Here is a 22539-nt window from a genome sequence, read left to right on the forward strand (position 1 = left end):
ATTTCATTGAGCCCTCTGATCCCATGTTGATTTAGAAGCAGAACATCCTGATTCAGTCTTACCACTAAGCAATTCCACCTTCCACTGGACCTATCATAGTCGCAAATATCCATGACTGAATAGTTCTGAATCCTTCTGAGCCACTGCAAAGAAATCCTTTCATGCGTTACCCATGTCACGTCACACAAGTAGTGATCCCTGGAAGGAAGGAAAGGTAAGAGTGAGAGAAGGAGGAACAAAGGAGAGGGTGAGAGAGAGCAAAAGAGAGAGAGCATATTAATATTTCCAGACTTGGGTACAAATAGACATTTTATCCTGTGTAAAGAAATCAATCTCAATGGGAAGTAGAATTTTAATGGTTAATGAAACCATTTAATACCATTTTCTCAAGCATAAAGTGCAATTTACTGAATGGAAATTAAAGCCAAAAGGAAAAACCACAGCAGCATCCTTCATTGGTCTAATGTATGTGACTCAAGCTATGTACTCAAGACTTGTCAAGTCCTCAACTTGACCTTTGACGGTTCCAGGAAGTCAAGGGTGATATTTTCCCATCTCCTTTCTGCTGTCTTGCGGGAACAATACTGTGAGGCCAGTGGTACCAGCCAAGATTTGAGTGTGTTCTAGTAATTTGACACGCTTCTCCAGAAAATTCTTCCTACGTGGGTGAGATTACAGGTGACCCTTTTTGCAATTTTATTTTTAAATGGGGAAAGATTGACTCACACCTCCACACTTTGAAAATCAAAGATTACATTCTATAAAAACATTTCTCAAGAGTCAAAACATGAACCATGTGAAGAAATTAAGAAACCTGGTGGCATTTCAGCACAAATTTATGTAAATAGCAATTTCTCTAGCAGTGCGTCCTCCCAAACACATACCTTTAAGAATTTTTGGAACCACCTTCTGATTTATAGAGAAATGCATGGAATTTGTAATCTACTTTCTGTTAGCTTTCCTAACATATTTGGTCTGGATAGTTTATTTTCATGCCATTTTTTATTTATTTTATTTTGCTTTCCTCTCATTCCTCAGTATGATTCTGGATCACTATTCCTAAATCCCTCTAATCCAATGTCTGATCAAAGCCTTCTCTCTGTTGTCAGAAGGATTTTAAGAGACTTTCCATCCTCTCCCTCCCTGCCATGTTCTTTGGTTGTCTCCCCACTACCAAATGCTCTGAAGCCCTTTCAGGCTCTTTCCTTCACTTGGTGTGCCCATCCCCTCCTCTTCTTGCATTGCTCTCCTTGTTTGACTGGAAGGTCTTCAAGGCAAGTCCACAACTATCATGGTCACAGGGTATCCGCCAGGTCTAGCAAAATGCCTGACACAAAACAGGCTCTCATCAGATCTGTGGAATGCAGCATTGAGGAAAAGGAAATGCTCCTCTCCTGACTCATGTCCCCGAGGAACTCTGTCCTTAGAATTCACAGATCAGGTCCTATCTTACTCTCTTGCACAACAAATGCTTACTGAGTACTTGGGATGAATCAGCTTCTAGATAAAGCCCTTCAGTTCCCTCACAGCTTCACTTTTATGGCTGAGGGCACTTAAAGTGTTTATGCATAAGGGGACACAGGGCCTCTGTGCAGGTTTAGGTGCTAAGGCCCAGAGCAAAGCACATTTCCAGAGAGGACTCTTTTCCACTTACGTCTTTTTTTTCTTGGTTATTAAGGATCTATGTCATTCTCTAGTCTTCGCAGGTGGTAGTCTCATGATCACCCCAACAGCTTTCTCTGCTGCCACCTTTGTACACCTTTGTTCTTCAGTGCAAAGTGACTGCCATATGCTAGCTCTTTTAGGTCTTAGCTTCAATGTCCATTGCCCATGCTATTTTCTTGGAAACCCAGTCCTTCTATCCCACACCAGTCTTACGGCAATTATCACAGACTTCCCGACCACAGGTCTGAAGTGCAAATGCCTCTTCACGTGCTGATAGGCAAGGGTGCCTCATCTACTTGAACTTTTCTGAATTTGCCCAATGCAGAGGATTTAAATAAGAAGATGGAAAGGCACATAAATCTGCCCCAGAACAGGTAATAAGTCCTTTGAAAGAAGATGGAGAAATGAAAAACAGGATAGAGGATAAAGGTTTTGAAATTAATTTTCTAAAACAGAGGTTGGCAAACTTTCCCAGAAAAGCCAAGACTAAATATTTTAATTTTTGTGGCTCACATATTCTTCCTCTACTACTCAACTCTGTCTTTGTAGTACAGAGGCAGTCAGAGATACTAAACAAGTGAATGGAGCTATTCTCCAATGAAAAGCTGAAGTTTGAATTTCATATAATTTACATTTCATGAAATGTGTTCTTTTGACTTATCATCCCAACCATTTGAAAATGTGGGAATCATTCTTACTGTGGACCACACAAAAATGGTGACAGGGCAGGCATTAGGTGCAGTAATTAAGACGCTACTTGGGAGGCAATGTCCCACATCAGAGTTCCTGGGTTTGAGTCCTGTTCCCATTCCAGATTCCAGTTTTCCGATACTGTGCACCTCGGGAGGCAGCAGATGAAGGCTCAAGTAGTTGGGTTCCTGCCCTCTCCCCACCATGGGAGACCTAGATTGACTTCTGGGCTCTTGACTTCAGCCTGGCCTGCCTCTGGCTGTTGTGAGCATTTGGGGAGTAAATAAGCAGACAGAAGATATCTGTCTGCCTTTGTCTCTACCTCAATCTCTGAGCCATCCAAATAAGTAAAGAAAAAGTTAAAGGGACCGGTGCTGTGGTGCAGTAGGTGCCCGCATAACATATGGACACCAGTTCGAGTCCTGGCTGCTCCTCTTCTGATTCAGCTCTCTGCTATGTCCTGGGAAAGGGGTGGAGGATGGCCCAAGTGCTTAGGCCCCTGCACCCGTGTGGGAGACCCAGAAGTTCCTAGCTCTTGGCTTTGATTTGGCCCAGCTCTGGTCGTTGCAGCCATTTGGGGAGTGAACCAGTGGACAGAGACCTTTCTCTCTGTCTCTCCCTCTTACTGCTGTAACTCTACCTCTCAAATCAATAAATAAAATCTTTTTTAAAAAAAAGAGAAAATTAAAATAACAGGTGACAGGTTAGAATTGGCACATGGACCCTGTTCTGTACCAGTTTTCTGTTCTATGTCAGTTGTTTTTGCTTTTTAGCATCAAAAAATTCCTTAGAAAATCTGATGAAATTTATATAGCTCTTTCCCATCACAGGTACAGTTTCTGGGGGTTCCTTGGGCATACGGTAGGAAGACAGGCCCCAGAAACAGCATTCCCGTGGGGAGGAGACAGCTGAGGCAGTAATCTTTCTATGATTAATATGAAATAGCTTTATCTACTAAAAGCCATAAACTATACTGCCAGTTCAGAAATAAGCACTATAAAAGCAACTTTTTGGGACCAGTACTGAAGGCATAGCAGGTAAGGCTGCTGCCTGCAGTGCCGGCATCCCATATAGGTGCTGGTTTGTGTCCTGGCTGCTCCACTTCTGATCCACCTCTCTGCTATGGCCTGGGAGGGCAGTGGATAATAGCCCAGGTCCTTGGGTCCCTGCACCTGTGTGGGAGACCTGGAGGAGACTCCTAGCTCCTGGCTTCGGATCGGCATAACTCTGGCCATTATGGCCATCTAGGGAGTGAACCAGCAGATAGAAGACCTCTCTCTCTCTGCCTCTCCTCTCTTTGTGTAACTTGGACTTTCAAATAAAATAAATTAATCTTAAAAAAAAAAAAGCAACTTTCCCCACTTGAAGACATTGAGTAATGAAATTTTGGGAGCTGGCCAGGAAACTCACGTGCATCCTAGATCAAAGGGTAATGAACCTGGATCCTCCACTACCTTTGTCACTCCCTGAGACCCAGTGTGTACTCTGCACTCTGTGAGTGTTCAGCAGAAGCTGCTCACTAGTGCAGCCAGCAGTACTTTTTGGATTATCTCATAAACATTCTTCTCTTCAATCACAGCCCTGAGCCAAGGCCATACCACTCTGAAATGTTAAAGATTCATGAAAAAGATATAAACCAATGGTTCAGTAGTACTTTTTACTGAAAGGCTTAAGTCCTTGCTGAAGACAAAAAGAATCCAAGAAGCAGGATTATCAACAATGCTTTTCACACTACATGCTGATTTTGTTCTGCAAAACAGAGGCTAGACTTTCATGACAGAATGGTTGGGGGAAGGTGGAAGAGACACTGCACCTGCAGCTGGGCCTTTCATGAGACTGGACTGCTTCTCCTAGGCTAGATGCAGGGATTCAACAGGCTTTTCTAGCTCCAAGGGGGAAACAGGCCATTTTATTAAGAAAACAATGAGGTAATTTCTGGACATGGTGAGAGTTCACACCCATGTGGATTATACTATGTATCCAAACTGTTCCAAGGGCTTGGCATAAAGCTCATGACCACCCTATGAGGTATGGACTGCGGAGTTCATGTTTTGCAGAAGAGAAAATAGAATTGCAGACAGGTTAAGTAACTTGTCCAAGATCACCCACCTGGGAAGTATTTGGGTTAGGATTCAAATCAAAAGTTGGCTTCAGATTTCCCACTCATACTTGCTCCTATCCTAGAATCTCCACCCATCCCTTTGGGGAACATTGCTAGCTAACTTCATTTTCTTGCTTTGAAGCATAAAATTCCTCACTCAATTAAATCTACTTATTCCTGGTGAGTTGTATGTAAACTAACTTTTATAAAACAAATCATATCTGAATACAGTAAAAGAGACAAATTCCCTTATAAAATGACTGCCTATCCTAGCACCTTGCCTTGCAAACAGTAGGCATTAAATAAAAAATTTTGGGCGGTATTAATGGCTCTAATTTGTGTAAATGTTTCTTTGGTGCATTAACGATATTTAAAGTAAGGTATATATTACTGAGAATATTGGAGGGAAAAATGCTACTCAGAGCAACTGCAGACTGTGGAGTGATTAATTCAGTGAATCACCCAAGGAAGCGGGCGTACAGCCAGTGCTGGCCGTGGGCTCTGTGCCACCCTCTGCTCTGACAGGGATGCCAACCCTCCCTGGTCTGCCGACAGATCGCTGAGAAGAGGAATGGGCGGGGTGAGATGGAGTAGGTCTGAGGATGCTGCACCAATAGCACCAATTCGGGCACAGGGGCCTGAATTTCTAGGGGTTCTCAGTTCAGTTAACTCCTCTCTTGTGTGACAGTTTCAGGCCTTGGTGCCCCTGGTTTTTTTTTTTTTTTTTTTGGGGGGGGGGATTGTTTGTTTTTTGACCAAGGGCTATCAGCTGTCCAGACAAGACAGAGTAAGATTTATCTACTGAGTCTCTCAGGAGCAGAAAGATCCAGGTTGGAACATGTCATGATGTGGGTGTGATGGGCCCCGAGTCATTCAGCAGATGTTGGGTGGGGTCGCCTCAGTAGAACCGGCCTTCTCCAAACCTCTAGCTTCAGGACACACAGCTGGGAAGAGGCAGAAAACAATTGCTATGCAAGGTCATTTTGAAGACTCTCCTTGGTGCTGTGTGAAGTCTCTTTCTACACAAAAATCACCTAGCTATCCATTCATCCAACCACACATCTATTAATTTATTTTACAAATATTGGCTGGACACTTGCTCCATGATGGACATCCTGCTTGGCACTGGAAACCCTATTCTGATTGGTCCCTACCCTGTAGAACTTCTCTTATTGCAGTAATCAACATAACCACTGTTCTAAATAAAGCAGGAGAGTTACGATTTTACATTATATGCTATTTTCTCTAAACACTTTGAACTCTCATATTCGCATTGTGAGGAGTCAATGCAAATGATCAATTTAATAACTCTAAATAATGTTCGCATAACATCAGTGAGGATGACAGGGACGCTTGTCCTGGTTCCTAGCAGGCCTGGTTGTTAGAATTGTGTTCCAGATGCTCATCTCTCCCATGCACCATCAAACAAGCAATGCTTTCACCCTGTCCCTACTCATTACTGCTAAAGCCTAGCAAAACCACATACCAGCTTCATCCCCTTGTAATATCTGGGGGCTGGAATCTGCGTGGTAAAGGGACATGGCCTAATGGGAAAATCAGTGGGAGGAACATGCGCAGAAGGAAGAGAGCTCCTGAACCTGGCAAAGGCCCCACTCCAGGAACTAGTGAGTTGTGAGGAACACTGTCGGGGGGCCAGGTTGTTTACTGAGAAATATAGCCTGCCTGGGTTGTCTCGGTCCTCCTGGATCTTTTGATGGGGCCAGAAAATGGTGCAGCATTGTATATGAGAACACTTTCCCAAAAAACAATCTAAAGTTTTGGGGGCTAGTATTATGGCATAGCAAATAAAGCCACTGCCTGCAATGCCAGCATCCCATATTGGCTCCGGCTTGAGACCTGGCTGCTCCACTTCCAATCCAGCTCTCTGCTGTGGCCTGGGAAAGCAGCAGAAGATGGCCCAAGTCCGTGGGCCCCAACACCTGCATGGGAGACCTGGAAGAAGCTTCTGGCTCCTGGCTTCGGATCAGCACAGCTCCGGCCATTGCGGCCAATTTGGGAGTGAACCATCGGATTGGAAGACCTCTGTCTCTCTCTCTGCCTCTCCTCTTTCTGTAACTCTGAATTTCAAATAAATAAAAATAAACTCTAAAAAAAAGAACTACATGGAAAAAAGACTTAATGATTAATTGACATAGGGCAAGAAGAAACCCTTAGTATTCTTCAAGCTTTCTGAACTCAGCACTACATAACTGTGCCTTGGAAAATGATTTTTAAGTGGGAAAGACTTCGTCTCTCTGCCTGTAAAATGGCTGTGAAAATGACACCACAGGGTGCTTGTGGGAATAAATGAGAGTTGGAGCAGAACACCAAACAGTCTCAGCCCAGAGGAAGTGATCAACATGTTTTGACTCCAGTATTCCAATATTCTGGTCTGGCAGGTGCAGGCCTCTGTTCTGTTCCCAGGTTCCCCACTAACTTGCCATGTGCCCTTGAGCAAATGACTTCAGCTCTCTGAGCCTCAGTTCTCTGTGTCGCCCAGTGGTGTTTTGGCTGTGTTCTGGGCCCCTTCCTGGTTTTGTCTAATCTCCTAGGACCCCTGGCGGAAGGAGAGGGGACAAGAACCAGGCTTGTCAGATCTGGGCATTGATGTTTCCATTTGTTTTCTGATACTGCACTTCTGCATCATGTCTCACTCAAACAGAGGTTTCTGGGTGCATAAAAAGTTTGTGAACTACTAGTGAGGCCTAAAGCTGCTTCCAAATGGAATGTTTTTCATAGCAGGTGCTCGTGGCTCATCCTCCCTGAAGGCAGATGCTGGTTAGAGACCAAGAGGCCACACCAGGCACTACTGGGCTTTTCCTGGAAAAACCTGCACTTTCCCACACTCTGTTTATCCACCTCGGTGCCCTCCCCCCTCACTGTGCCCTGCTGGAACCCTGTCTGCTCAATCTGCACATTCTTCAGGATGTTTCTTTGATCCCTGGGATCATGGAAAACCCATCTCCTCGCCTCAGGATGCCTCCAGCCTGTTATTTATGCCACTGTACTCTCACTCTTGAGGTCAGTTATCTGCCTGTTTTATATCATACCTGGTAATAAGTGCTAGAAGGACAGAAGTCCCCCTATGGACATTTGGGAATGTAAACAGTGGGCACTTAATCAATGTTTAAAAGGTAGCTGGGCAGGACCAAATGACAGATTTTAGAAACTGGGTAAAGTGTCACTTGTTGGACAAACTCAGATCAAAAAAAAAAAGAAAGAATCTGTTACTTTACACATAATCAACAACCCGCACTTGAATGAACAGGTTTGTAGTTACTTGTAGCCAAGCTAATGAATTACTGACCACAGAGCAGTCCACAGCATGTCTGATAGTTAATGTAACCCCAGAGAAAACAGGTGCATCTGTATTGTTCTCATGCAGCAGTCTGAGGGCAGCAGCTGTATTCCCACACAGGGAGGTGCACAGCAGAGTGTTTGAGAGTTCTTTCTTTCAAGTCAGAAAGACAGGCTTGAATGCAGACTCCTACTTGGTCATCCTCTAGGCCTGATTTTCCCATCTGAGAAGTGGGTATATAATGGTAGGTGAGGGCCAGAGCTGTGGCTCAGCAGGTAAAGCTGCCACTTGCAGCGCGGGCATCCCACATGGGCACTGGTTGGAGTCCTGGCTGCTCCTCTTCTGATTCTGCCCTTTGCCATGGCCTGGGAAGGCAGTAGAAGATGGCCCAAGTTTTTGGGCCCCTGCACCCATGTGGGAGACCAGGAATAAGCTCTTGGCTCCTGACTTCAGATCAGCCTAGCTTTTGCCGTTTCAGCCATTTAGGGAGTAAACTTTTCTGTCTCTGTCTCTCTGTCTCTGTCTCTCTGTCTTTCTGTCTCTCTCTCTTTCAAAAAAATAAAGAGTAAAGGGATAAAGTATGTGCTAACGCCCTGTGCCTGGCAGAGAGTGACTGCTCAGTAGGTACTCATTTAAAACAATACCAAAACAAACACTAGTAATGGAAATGAATAAAGAGCTACTTGATAGCCACACATTGCAACTAAAATGGCGGCATCTTTGCCGGAAAATAAACAAGGGGCTGAAGGTACCTAATGGAGAATTTTAAACTACCCAGGATTATTTAAGCAAGTGACATCTTGGGGATCAGGATGACCTTGGCAGTTTCTGCATTCAGTCCACTGTCCCCTAGGCTTTCTCTAGGTCTTACTCGGGCCTAGAGATGACCTAGTCTGACCTTATCCCCCACCATTCTCTTCACTCAGAAGGCTCCAGGCCCTGTGGACTCATCGCTGCTCCTCAAAGGCCCTGTGCATGTTCCCTCTGCAGTGCCTTTGCACTGGCTCTTCCGTTGTCCTTTGCTGTTCCCCCAGGTTTTCCTGTGGCCAGGCCCCACCCTTTCCTCGCATCACTGCTCACTGGTAATCTTAGATCCTCTCTGTCCTCTCAGGTTAGTCCATCACCTTTGCCTTGCTTTGATTTTCTTCACAACATCTATTATCACTTGACATTTTATATTGTTATTTAATTATCTGGCAGTTGTCTGCCCCCCCTAATCTGAGTGCAGGCTTCATGACACTGGGAAGGCTGCTGCTCTGTTTCGGATGCACCCCCACCATTAGAATGGTGCCCAGACAGGAAGTAAGGGCTCAAGAGATTTGCTAAATTAAAGAATGAATGAGTGCCAGGCTGAGTGACACAATGAGATGCTGCCATTCTGTTGGAAATGTTCTTTCTGGGGAGTGTGAAACTGTTCAGAACCTAAGAATTCTGGTGAAGAGTCTTACCCTATTAGCATGGAAGCAGGTGCAGTGATTTGTACGGAAGTGGCATTGGTGACTGAGCTCAGAGAGTCTGTATTTACAACAAAGAACCTTACAGTTGGATTCACAGCTCCTGCCTAGGAAAAAAACAATCACAGAATTGGTGTTGACAAAAAAGTAACATTGCTGTACAAATTTAAAGCTGCACAAAAACATCTGCATTGTGGCCATAAAATTATGCCAATCAGACACATTCAAACCAATAAATAAAAATAAAAGGAACAATATAACCTTTCATGTTCAGGCAGAAATATAATATATTTATTTATATATGAAAGTTATATTTGCATATCTATGTAGTATGAAGGTCCAAAGCACTTCTGTTTAAATAATGAATGTTGATATGTTTATAATATATACATTTTGTGCAAGCAAGGATAAACCTTTGAAAATCAATTCTATTATTTGCATATATATCCTGACTCCACAAGACAAGTCTTTGATGGCTGTCACCATGAAGAACACCTTCGGTTCTGCCAAAGACACAATCCATCAGGAAAATTAGTACCTGAGCCGAGAGCCAATGATGCTAATTAGAAAGCCACAATTTACACTCCAAATTCAGGTTCGCTATGTTGGAACTTTACAGTCAATATTATGACAGAAACCTATAAAACCTTTCTAAATATACACATAGATCTTCAATTGACAGATTAGTTAGAAATAATATGATATTTTTAGTGAGAACATTTTATGAGTTTTTTTTGCCAATTTTGCTCATCAAAAAATAACATTCCACAGAAAACATCTCCATATTTAGTCTCTGATCTTTTTTTTTCTTTTTACTTCCTCTCTTCCTAAAATGGCAGCTCTTCATAAAGCAAATTGAGTTGGTAAAAATAAAAATCTCTTTTTCCAAATGGCTTACAGCAAAAACACTTTGCTAGTAGATTTTTTCCTACAGACAGTGCTGTGGCCATTATTAGTATGGTACTAGGAAGAGTCCCTGGTTTGCTTCTAAATCCCCCTCTCCTTGGCTTAAACTGCTTAACAGATCTCTTCAATTTTAATAAACACAAATCCTGGGAGGGGAAAATCAGCTTTGCATACCAAGACGTTCCACTATTATTACAAATGTAGGACATGCAAAATTGATATTAGTGCCAAGTCTATAATAGAACCACCAAAACTAGTCATGTACTGTATCCTGTTAATTAGTAATACAAACTGATACATAACCAAGCTTTTCAACTTCATCTAGGGCACATTCCAACTTCTACAAATGAGATGAGCTTCTGATTCAATTAAGCCTCTCTTATCTTCCATTCAAACATTTTCATTCCCCCCTACCTCTTTCAAAAGCATTTTCCCCATCTTTTACTGCTTGTCATTCCTCAAAGTTTTTGGAGAAATTACAAAAACCTTAAATCACACTCTTTCCTGGGATAATAAAAATACTTTAAAATTGCCAGATGCTGTTGACTTCAGCAAGAGTAATCACAGCAAGCTGTTGAAGAGAGACTGACAATATTTTCATTAGCAGGAAGGGATTACATGAAACCATTCTCTTCCCATCAAATCACAGAAACACTATACAAAAAGGAGCACAGACCTTAGGATATGGAATCCGCACAGTCTTTGGGTACTGCAATGCCTCATCGGAGTAGAACGAGTATTCAATAAGTGGGACTCCGGTGTCGTTGAATTGGGCATATGCTAGAAAAGTGCCGTTTGGAGACCACCACAGAGCAGAGTAGGCACTAAAGACTTCCTCTGAAAAAAAGACATAAATTGTTGTCTTACAAGAAATAGCTGATAAATTGGCTTTGGCATTCAAAATATTGTTCTCATTAGCTTTAGTAATTACAGTAGAGTTCAACTAATGAATCACTTTGCATTTGCTGGGCTTCCAAAATCAGAGTAATACAAATGAATAAAAATAAAATCTACAAGGATATATCTGGATTGTAAAAATAAGTAACCCGTTGGACCATTTTAGAATATTTTAGCACGCAATATTTAATATAAGCTCTACAGTTTTTCTTTATCTTATAATCCTCTAAATTTATGCCTCAAAACATACTAAAAGTAAATTTCACACAGGAGGCTGATTCTCCTTTCTAATTTTTCAAACAGTCCACATGCCAACACACTCTCCCCAACTGGGCTCAGTTTGTACTGAGCCCACAGGGTACTGGTGGGTGGTGTGTAGCTCCAGGCTATGAAACCAATATGGTGCCCAGAGTTTACTACTCTTGGCACAAACTAGGTGTGGGAAGGATGGATTTAGAATGGCAAGGAACTCCATGAGACCCCTACTGAGAAGCATCCCTTTTGCCCAGCCTTGGGCAAACTTGATGACTCCCTTGGATTAACGCCCTCCTCTGGTATATAGGATGGGAGAGGGAAAAGGGTCAAAGAGATAGGCAAATGAAAGAAAAGGTCTTGCTTTCCAGTGCACTGTTGGGCTTATTCTCAAACTCTGGCAAAGGTCACTCCTTCCTATGCTAATTATAGAGTCAATGTGTGGGACATTCAAGTATCTCAAAATGTCAGCACCACTTTCACTAACTAGGGATGAAGGATCCAAGTAGATTGGGTGGAGACTCCTTATTAATCTCTAAGTCTCATGTCATGATGTGAGTGTAAATGTGAAAAACAAAAGAAAAGCAGCTAGAATCTTAGGGTTAGAAATTGATATATCCCAAGCACTTTTCTATTGATGAAGGTCTCTTCACAGGTTGCTTCCAAATGCATTTTCAATAATAATAACAGTGGTGGCACTCCTTGTCATAGTAAAATTAATAACAATAATACAATTTGATAATGATTTCAATAGCTGACATTTGATGAGTGCTAACTATATACTAAACATTGATAAGAACTGACATCTATTATTTAAGCTAATGCTCACAATAACCCATTCTACAGATGGACAAAGTGAGGCAGGCCTAAAAAGAAAAGAAATTTGCCTAGGATCACATGCCTAATAATTGACAGGACCAAAAATTAATCCAGAGCTGTCAGACTTAAGTCCACGCGCCTTTCTAGCTCTAACTCAGCATTTCTAGAAGCAGAAAACCTACTTCCTAGCAAGGCAGCCTGCTCTCCTGTTAAGTTACATTTAAGTAGAGATTTAAAATTTACAGAGCACATCTAGTTTAGTCTTCAGAAAGACCCCTAGATGACCCCATTCATGGCCCAAATTACAGAGAAGGAAACTGAAGTTTAGAGAGACTGAGTGAGATGAGAACTGGCACTCAGATCTTGGGACTCCATGTCGAAGTTTTCTGCTTAAAAGCATCCTCACATATTGAGTTGATGTCTCACTCCTTATATCAGTTACCCCTCGATTTTTGTCTGCAACATAGTTGAAATGACAGAAAACAGACACAGAGCAAGATTTTTTCAAAACTACTTGCAAGTGCAAATACAAGAAGTGTTCTTTGTTTTGAATTAGTGTTTATGGTGGAATATAGAACCTTTGTTTTCCATATTAACAATGCAATAATTTCTCTCTAGGTAATGAAGTCTCAATCTCTCTCTCTCTCTCTCTCTCTCTCATTAAGTAAAGTTGGACTCAAATCTAGGCACTCTGATGTAGGATAAATATGTCCCACGTGGGGTGGCATCTTAACCACTGCACAAAGTGTACACCTACCCCTGATGAATCAGTTTTTAGAGAAAAGCCCACTCCGGAGCTGTAAGTCATCTTTCCCATGTGAGTGACTTAGTCATGAACAGGCAAGGTGAGATCTCTCCTGCCATTAGCTACCTTAGAAAGAACGTTAAGTGTTGGCTGAAGTTTTTCTCTTAGAGACACCAAGCTGCTCCTGGGTGTGAGCGAGAGGGTCATGATTTTGGGAAGAGGTTTTATCCTCTTCATGAGGATGATCCTGCAGGCTGGCTGTGCTGTCCTACAAGTGTTAAAGAACCTCTAAGAACTAAGGTTAGTATATTTCATTATAAGTTTTGATCAAAGCAATTATTTCTGGGCCATGGCACTATACCTTTCGTTAAACACGATTTGTTGTTATAATGTTATCCACTAATTGAACATGACTTATATTGGGTAAGAAGCAAAATTAGGTCATGAAGAAAAACCTTTTTTTAACTAAAAAGAAGAAATAATAGGAATGAAACCAGAATGAGTCTTTCTAATAAGTATGAGGCAATCTTGTCAAAGGTTTGGAACAGCCTTAAAATGCCTTTCATCTCGGCAACTATAGACAAAGGTAACCCTTATAGAAAACATATTCTGAGTTTCTAAAATATTTTCCTAATAGTTTCTAAAACTCTTTAACCTGAAAAAGAATATTCTGTTTGAACACTTTATTTACTTTGTTGTTGTTGTTGTTGTTTTTTTTTAATTTATTTGACAGAGTTATAGACAGTGCAAGAGAGAGACACAGAGAGAAAGGTCTTCCTTCCATTGGTTCACTCTCCAAATGGCTGCCACAGCCGGCGCTGTGCCAATCCGAAGCCAGGAGCCAGGTGCTTCCTCCTGGTCCTCCAGCTGGGACTAGAACCTGGCACACATAAGGGATGCCGGTGCTGCAGGCAGAGGATTAACCAAGTGAGCCACGGAGCCGGCCCCTTTATTCACTTTGTACTCATCCTTTTTACTTACTTTTTCCTGAGCCTTTCTAATTATTTTTTTCTTCTTTAAAAGCTGGAAATCATGATTTGTGCAAGTTCAAATGAACACAAACTCTCTATAGAGCAGACATTTTCTTCCCCTTGACTCTCCCACCTCTGGACAATATTTTATAATCTTTTTGAGTGTTAGATTTCCTTAGGAACTCTTAGGTTAGGTAGGCCTGGTTAGAGAAACAGCTGATGTTTAATCTGGAGGTTTTGACAGCCCAGTCAAGACAGAACAGCTACTTACACAGAAGGGCCCTTTGTGGAAGGAAACAAAGACAAGAGTAGCATTGTGAGACAAGGAGGGCAGAAGCGGCAGTAGTTACGGTGAGGACATTCCTGGTCTTTGAGACACCTGGTGTTGTGACTTCCAAAGGAGATCTGATGACACTTTTTAAAATGTAACCTATTTTGAATTTTGTTGAATGTCCCCATTTTAAAGAAAGGCTTATGTGTTTTTTTTTTAACTGTTATTTAATGAATATAACTTTCCAAAGTACAGCTTATGGGTTACAATGGCTCCCCCCACCCATAACTTTCCTCCCATCTGCAACCCTCCCCTTTCCCGTTCCCTCTCCCCTTCCATTCACATCATGATTCATTTTCAATTCTCTTTATATACAGAAGATCAGTTTAGTATATATTAAGTAGATTTCAACAGTTTGCCCCCACATAGCAACACAAAGTGAAAAAATACTGTTGGAGTACTGGTTATAGCATTAAATAACAGTGTACAGCACATTAAAGACAGAGATCCTACATAATATTTTTTTAAAAAAATTAATTAATTTTCTATGCAATTTCCAATTTAACACCAGGTTGTTTTGTTTTGTTTTTTTTTTTTCATTTTCAATTATCTTTATATACAGAAGATCGATTCAGTATATACTAAGTAAAGATTTCATCAGTTTGCACCCACACAGAAACACAAAGTGTAAAAGCCCATGAGAGTATTGTAGGCATGGAAAGCCAAGACACCCTGGAAAAAAAAAAAAAGAAGAAGAAGAAGAAGACCTAAATGAAAGATCTCTGCGAGTGAGATCCCAGTGGAAAAAACGGGGCCATCAAAGAAGGAGGTGCATTTCTCTGAAGGGAGGAGAGAACTTCCACTTTGATTATGACCCTATCAGAATAAGATCAAAGTCGGCGAACCCTAAAGGCTTCCATAGCCTTGGCAACTCATGACTAGAGCCTAGGGAGATTACTGACGCCATAAACAAGAGTGTCAAATTGTTAAGTCAACAACAGGAGTCACTGTGTACTTACATCTCATGTGGGATCTGTCCTTAATGTGTTGTCTAATGTTAAGTGATGCTATAACTAGTACTAAAACAGGCTTATATGTTTTTAAAAGCTTATAAATTTTCTGACTTGAATAAGCTTTAAAATCTCTACCTTCATAAACCCAGTCAGTTATTCCATTATATATTACATCTTCTTTTCCTGTCCATGTGATCCTCTGACTTGGTAAATTTGGTTCAAGCTTCACATAAATATCATTGTTCCAAACATATGCCTAGAAAAATAAAAAAAGTAATGGTGTCAATAATAATCTCTTATAATATATTTTATCCTGGAATTTCAAAAACATTTACTTACACACTGTCATGATGACTACAGTTAGATGTTCAAATAGAGAATGAAGAGTCATTTATTTCCTCCTTCTCCCTCATTCTTAAATTGTTAAGTATGCAGGCTATAATCTCAAAAATAATCCTAAAAACAATCCTACCAGTTTAAAAATAAGAAACTTACAGCTACCACCATTTGAATGTTAAGGTTGATTAAAGACCTGGAAGATGGCCACTTCTACAGGACGATACATGCTTGTGCATTTCTTTTGGAAAGGTTTAGTAGAAGGGATGCAGGTGCATTCTCAAGAGGAAAAGTTTGAATGCAAGTAAACAATTCACTGTCTTATTTAAATGCTTTAAACTCCTGATGTTCTTCCAGCATTGTAGAACATGAAAATCTATAGTGACACAGAAATCAGAAACTTAAGAATTTAGTGAGCATTTTCCCAGGGAAAATCTATCCCATTCCCTAATAGAAATTCAGAAGCTTTCAATTGTATTTGTTGTGTTAGACTAGGAAAAAATAGATTGTCTTGGACAATAACACTATATTTTGTAACAAAGTATTCGTTTCTTAAGATGTCTATTTTGTTTTTTGTTGTTGTTGTTTTTGTTTGTTTTTTTATTTGACAGATAGAGTTATAGACAGTGAGAGAGAGAGAGAGACAGAGAGACAGGTCTTCTTTTCGTTGGTTCACTCCCCAAATGGCCGCTACGGCTGGCGCTGCGCTGATTCGAAGCCAGGAGCCAGCTACTTCCTCCTGGTTTCCCATGTGGGTGCAGGGGCCGAAGCACTTGGGCCATCCTCCACTACCCCCCCAGGCCATAGCAGAGAGCTGGACTGGAAGAGAGGCAACCGGGACTAGAACCCGGCGCCCATATGGGATGCCAGCGCTGGTGCCGCAGGTGGAAGATTAACCAAGTGAGCCTTGGTGCCGGCCCAAGATATCTATTTTGTATTTGAGTTAGTAGCTTCTGCATATGACAAGTATGAGCCAATGGGGGGCGGAGGGGGCGGTGCTGTTGGTACAGCAGGTTAACTCCCTGGCCTAAAGCGCCGGCATCCCATATGGGTTCCGGTTCTAGTCCCGGCTGCTCCTCTTCTGATCCAGCTTTCTGCTACGGCCTGGGAAAGCAGAAGATGGCCCAAGTCCTTTGGCCCCTGCACCCATGTGGGAGACCTGGAAGAAGCTCCTGGCTCCTGGCTTTGGATGGGAGCAATTCTGGTTGTTGCGGCCACCTGGGGAGTGAACTATCAGATGGAAGACCTCTCTCTCTCTCTCTCTCTCTCTCTCTCTCTCTATATATATATATATATATATATATACATATATATATACCTCTCCTCCCTGTGTGTAACTCTTTCAAATAAATCATTTAAAAAAAAAAAAGTATGAGCCAATATTTCTCTGACATCAGGAGAGTTACTAACCAATCTATGACCCTCTGGTGCCCATGTGATCCACTGTGTGTTGTTTGGAATTCCCTCTTCCGTAATCAGCTGCCTGGAAAAAAGTAAAAAAGAAACATTATCCAAAGAGTAACTCATGATAGGGTTTCCTATAATAACCTCATAGACTTCAAGAGAAAATCACTAACCTTTTATTCAAGTCATAAATGTTATAGGAAGCTGTATAAGAATGCCTCCATTGCTAAAAAAAGAAAACAAATACTTCAGGCTTCTGTGATTCATAATAGTTTGGCCACTTGTTATAGAACCTCCAGATGATAGATATAATAAATAAATAAATAAATAAATGTAGAATTCTCAAATTTTATTATATTTTATAATTATCTAGATTCCTAGATTTTTGGAATATTGCATTTGATGCCAACTCCTCTGGACTTAATCAATAACCTAGCTCTAGCATCACTCTCTATAAAGAGCCTTCCCAGCACCATGTTGGGTCCAAATACCACTTTTTGCACAAACGTTCCTAGCATTTGGTATAGTGTGTTAAGATCATCTGCTTAGTAAAGTGCAATTTTCATTTTTTGCTCATCTTTCTGTTAAAATATTCAAATAATACATGATTCTATTGTCAGTAATTATGTGGAAAATATTTAATTTTTTTTTAATTTTTTTTTTATTTTTGACAGGCAGAGTGGACAGTGAGAGACAGAGACAGAGAGAAAGGTCTTCCTTTTGCCGTTGGTTCACCCTCCAATGGCCGCCGCGGTAGCGCGCTGCGGCCGGCGCACCGCGCTGATCCGATGGCAGGAGCCAGGTGTTTATCCTGGTCTCCCATGGGGTGCAGGGCCCAAGGGCTTGGGCCATCCTCCACTGCACTCCCTGGCCACAGCAGAGAGCTGGCCTGGAAGAGGGGCAACCGGGACAGGATCGGTGCCCCGACCGGGACTAGAACCCGGTGTGCCGGCGCCGCAAGGCGGAGGATTAGCCTATTGAGCCCCGGCGCCGGCCAAAATATTTACTTTTGTATACTGTTAATGACGATGTAAAGTATTAAAATTTTTTAAAGATATCTAGCAATATAAATAATAACGTTAAAATTCATAGTCACGCATCAATATCCTAAATAGCCATATCAGTGAGCTAAAAATTGAAAGTCAACTTAAAACCAAAATACTTAGAAGAAAAGAAGTAATAGAAGGCAGTAATCACGTGGAAAACATACAATAGTGAAAAATCAGTTGAACCAAACATTGGTTCTTGGAAAACATGAATAAAATTGCTAACCTTGTAAAAGGGAGGAGAAGCAAAGTACAGACAGACAGCATCAGAAATGAAAATGAGACATCATAACAGACTGTGGTGGGGCCGGCACTGTGGTGCAGCGGGTTAAAGCCCTGGTCTGAAGCACCAGCATCCCATATGGCCGTCAGTTCTAGTCCCTCCTCTGATTCAGCTCTCTGCTATGGCCTGGGAAAGCAGTAGAAGATGGTCCAAGTCCTTTGGCCCCTGCACCCATGTGGGAGACCTGCAAGAAGCTCCTGGCTACTGGCTTCGGATCAGCTCATCTCTGGCCATTGCAGCCATCTGGGGAGTGAACCAGCAGATGGAAGACCTCTCTCTCTCTCTGTCTCTACCTCTCTCTGTAACTCTGTCTTTCAAATAAATAAAATAAATTTTTTAAAAAAGATAACAGACTATGGCAACATTAACAACTTATGAAAGATAATTATAAACATTTTTCCAATACATTTTGAAAATCCAAAAATAAATTCTTCAAAATAATTTACCAAATAAGAAACAAGAAAATCTGAGTATTCTTACATCTAACGAACACATTAAATCCATAAAGAAAAACCTCTACATAGAGAAAATATCAAATCCAAATGACTTTACCAGAAAATTAAATTAGTTGAAAGCTTGCACCCACAAAAAACTTACACAAGAAATGTCTACAATAGCTTTATTCACAATTGTCAAAACTTGGAAGAAATGAAGATATGTTTCAAAAGGTGAACTGATAGACAAACTGAGGCAGATTGATAAATGCAATATTATTCCATGATAACAAAATGTGGAGGAATCCCATATATGTATTGCAAAGTGAAATAATGCCAATCTGAACAGCTTACATAACGTAGGATTACAACCACTGTAGAAAGTGGAATTAAAATGTTTATTTTTGTGCAAAAATTTTTGAAATTCATGCATTGTTTATTCATGATACATATTTCTCAAGAATTATTAAAGACCTCCTAGTATGCATGTATTTCCAAACATTTTTGCACCAATTATCTTTTAATTCTAATCCCCATAAACTTTTTGAAGTAGTATCATTTGACTTTTTGGAAAAGGAAAAACAATGGAAATACTAAAACAGTCAGTCACTGCAGGGATTAGAATGGTGAGATGGATGAACTGTTAGAGCATGAGGGATTTTAGAGAACTGATACTATTCTGTGTGATACAATGATGATGGACACATGTCCTTAAAAATTTGTCAAAATTCACAGTAAAACCCTAATGTAAAGTATGAATTTTAGTTAATAATAATATATCAGTATTGACTCCTCAAAATAACAAAAATACCACACTATGCAAGATGTTAGTAGGGAAATTGGGGAGGGAAAGATGAAGGAGTGTACAAGAATTCTCTGCTCATTTTCTGTAAACCTAAAGCTGCTCTAAAAAAAGTAGTCTATTAATTTAAAAAAATGAATTAGAACTGTGTCAAATAAATTGGACATAGTACTACAGGGTATTATTGAGTGAGAAATGTATATAAATTACCAAAATGTATGTAAAATAGGATTCCAAAAAATAATAAAAATAATAGAACAAATAATAACTAGAAGTAATGCCTACACATTTTCATGGTTATTTGATCAAGGAGAAAAATATACAATATGGATAGATAGCAGTAGACTCCACAGAGCCAAGAGACAAAAGCAAAATAATAAGACTTAAGATAAAAAGTACGCATATGATTACATTTGCATTTATGGAAATATTTGTATATGGATATACATGCAAATTAAATATACTTTAAAAGAAATCACTTGTCTATATGTCTGCCTTTCCTTTTATTTAAATGACTTATTCTACTTTTTTGAAATGCAGTTACAAAGGGAGACACAGAAAGAGTTTCCATGTGCTGGTTTACTCCCCAAATGGTTGCAATGGCCAGGAGTAGCTAGACCAAAGCCAGGAGCCAGGAGCCTGGAGCTTCATCAAGGTCTCTCACGTGGGTAGCAGAAGCCCAAACACTTGGGCCATCTTCCACTGCTTTATCAGGAATATTAGCAGAGAGCTGGATTAGAAGTGGAGCTACTGGCACTCCAACTGGCTCCCATGTAGGATGCTGGCATTGTAGGTAGTGGCTTAACCCACTACACCACAATTCCAGCCTCCATATGTCTGTCTTTCCAACCATACTACTACAAGTAAGAAACTATGTCTTATTCATCTTTAGATATCTTGAGTTTAGACTAGTGTAGACTAGCTACATAGTAGATTTCTGATAAAATAAACCCAGTTAAGAAGTTTTGTGGTGCAGTGGGTTAAGCCACAGCTTGCAATGTCAGCATCCCATTTCAGAGTGCTGGTTTGAGTCCTGGTTGCTTTACTTCTAATCCAGTTTCCTGCTAAAGCTCCCCAAAGTAGCAGGTGACCCAAGTACTTGGGCCCCTCCCAATCATATGATAGACATGGATGAAGTTCCTGACTCCTCACTTCAGTCTGACCCAGCCCTAGATGTTATGGCCATTTGAAGAGTGAGCTGATAGATGGAAGATTCTCTTTCTTTCTCCTCTCTCCCTGTTTTCCTGTCTCTCCCCCACCTCTCTCTGTGCTCTGCTTTGCAAATAAATGAATGAATCTTTACAAAATTCAAATTGTACTAACAAGGATGAGATAAATGAAATGGTAGCCCAAGGACATCCAATTACATGGCCACAGAGCAAAGACACAAAGCCAGAGTTCCTAACCTTAACTGCTTATCACTTCTCATCCTCCTACATCCTCATGTCAACAAATATTTATTAAGTTCCCAGTTTTTGCAAGTCGTACATTCCTGAATCCTGAATTATTCTGACACACCCCATGATTGTTTCTGGGCAACCTTCAAGTGTAATATTTGCCAAAGCCAAAAGGTGTGGTATAGGCTAGGAATATTAAGAAGGACTGAGATCACACCAGGATGACAAAACCATCATGGGGTGTAAGAGGATAGCCAAGATGTTTGACATGTTAACTTCATCTTTTGAAACAGATTCATCAGTCTACTTACTCTGTAAACATGGGTAGCTGTAATCTATCAGACATTACTGGATAGCACAGGGTCCCTCTCCTTGAGGTGTTCATAGGTGAATGGGGGAATGGACAAGTAAATCACAATAGAAGAATCCCAGTAGGACATGCCAAGAGATATGATGAAGAAGGAATTATCTACTAGGCCTTGGGGAGGAAGAAAGGCTTATGGAAAAGATGATTCTTCGGATGACATTAGTGGTAAAGAACTATAGCCAAGAGAAGCTGAAGTGCAAAGACAGGAAAGATCATGTTTAAGAGCACAAACTTTGGGCTCTTCTAACCTGGATTCAGCCCTGGATTCACTGTGCACTGTTGGGTAAATTGCTTTTAAGCTTCAATTTTCTTTTTAGGGAAGTGAGGATAAAGATTGCAATGATCTTAAGAGCACAAAAATGTATGTGAACCTCTTAGCAGAATTCAAGAGCATTGTCAACACCTAACAGAAGACATCTCCAGATAATTAGACACTCAGCAGAGACACTGGAAGAACATCCATACCAGATCGTATAATACTTGTTCATTTATTTACTTACTTTTTACTCACTTGTTTGTAGCTTGGAAGTAACAATCATTCTAAATGTACTAACTCAGTCATAAAGAAGTCATAGAGAGGCATCTAAAGAACTCTGCATAGGGTGGACGCTTTGCGCAGCAGCTAAGATGCTGCTTGTTTTATTTCTGCATCTGTTATGTGCTCCATTCCTAAGTGGTAGAGGTATAGGAGTAGCGAAAACACAGGGAAATTGGTCCTAAGAAAGGCAAGCAGTAAATTAAAAAAATAAAAAAGAAAACAAAAGATCACAAAATATTAAATAAAAAAGAGCACAGGCTAATGTGATGGATAGAGAGTTGTGGGTGGTGGGAGGAACAGAGTAGAAGGGGGAATATGTATTAGATAAAGTGGTCTAATGTAGACCTGAAACAACCGAAAAGATCCACATGATGATGGGGGTAGGGGGTGGGGTTCCAGGAGGCAGCCACAGCAAGTAATCTGTCCCTTAGGAGGAAATGAGAGTAATATTTGAGGAGAAGAAAAAGGCTTGTGCACTTAAAAGTTCTCAAATTTGGCTCATTTACTCTCCTGGGAGCCCTCAAATCTACTTGTGTCTGGGCATCACCCACGGCTATATGGTTAGTGCTTTGGGGTAGGCCACTAACATCAGTGTTTTTTAAAAACCTCTCCAAGTGATTTTGAGGTGCAAATAGAAGTGAGAAACACTGCCCAACATGAGTATAGGAGAGGGAGGTACGAGGTGGATTAAGATGGGCACATTGAGGTCCGATATGCAGACCCTGTGGATGCCATAGTTAGAGTGACATCATATTCTGAGTGTGATGGGGAAACCACTGAGGAGTTGAAGCACAGATGCATCATAGTCTGTAAGGTTTTAGAAGAAGCACTTTAGATATCACCTGAAGCA

At 40.9% G+C, this 22539-nt stretch overlaps 1 protein-coding gene across 3 annotated transcripts in view; it reads right to left on the reverse strand.

The window, feature by feature from the left end:
* The window catches only part of DPP4 (dipeptidyl peptidase 4), an 87293-nt gene that overhangs the window by 33759 nt on the left and 30995 nt on the right, over positions 1-22539 (reverse strand). For all 3 annotated transcript variants that reach the window (XM_062187382.1, XM_062187376.1, XM_062187389.1), the window contains 6 exons: positions 16996-17048; positions 16829-16901; positions 15218-15338; positions 10791-10951; positions 9203-9315; positions 63-198 (listed from right to left, as the gene is read on the reverse strand). In XM_062187382.1, the coding sequence (XP_062043366.1) occupies positions 63-198; positions 9203-9315; positions 10791-10951; positions 15218-15338; positions 16829-16901; positions 16996-17048 (657 nt within the window). The remainder of the gene's footprint in view (positions 1-62; positions 199-9202; positions 9316-10790; positions 10952-15217; positions 15339-16828; positions 16902-16995; positions 17049-22539) is intronic.

This window comes from Lepus europaeus, chromosome 1, assembly GCF_033115175.1.
Source record: "Lepus europaeus isolate LE1 chromosome 1, mLepTim1.pri, whole genome shotgun sequence".
NCBI lineage: Eukaryota > Metazoa > Chordata > Mammalia > Lagomorpha > Leporidae > Lepus > Lepus europaeus.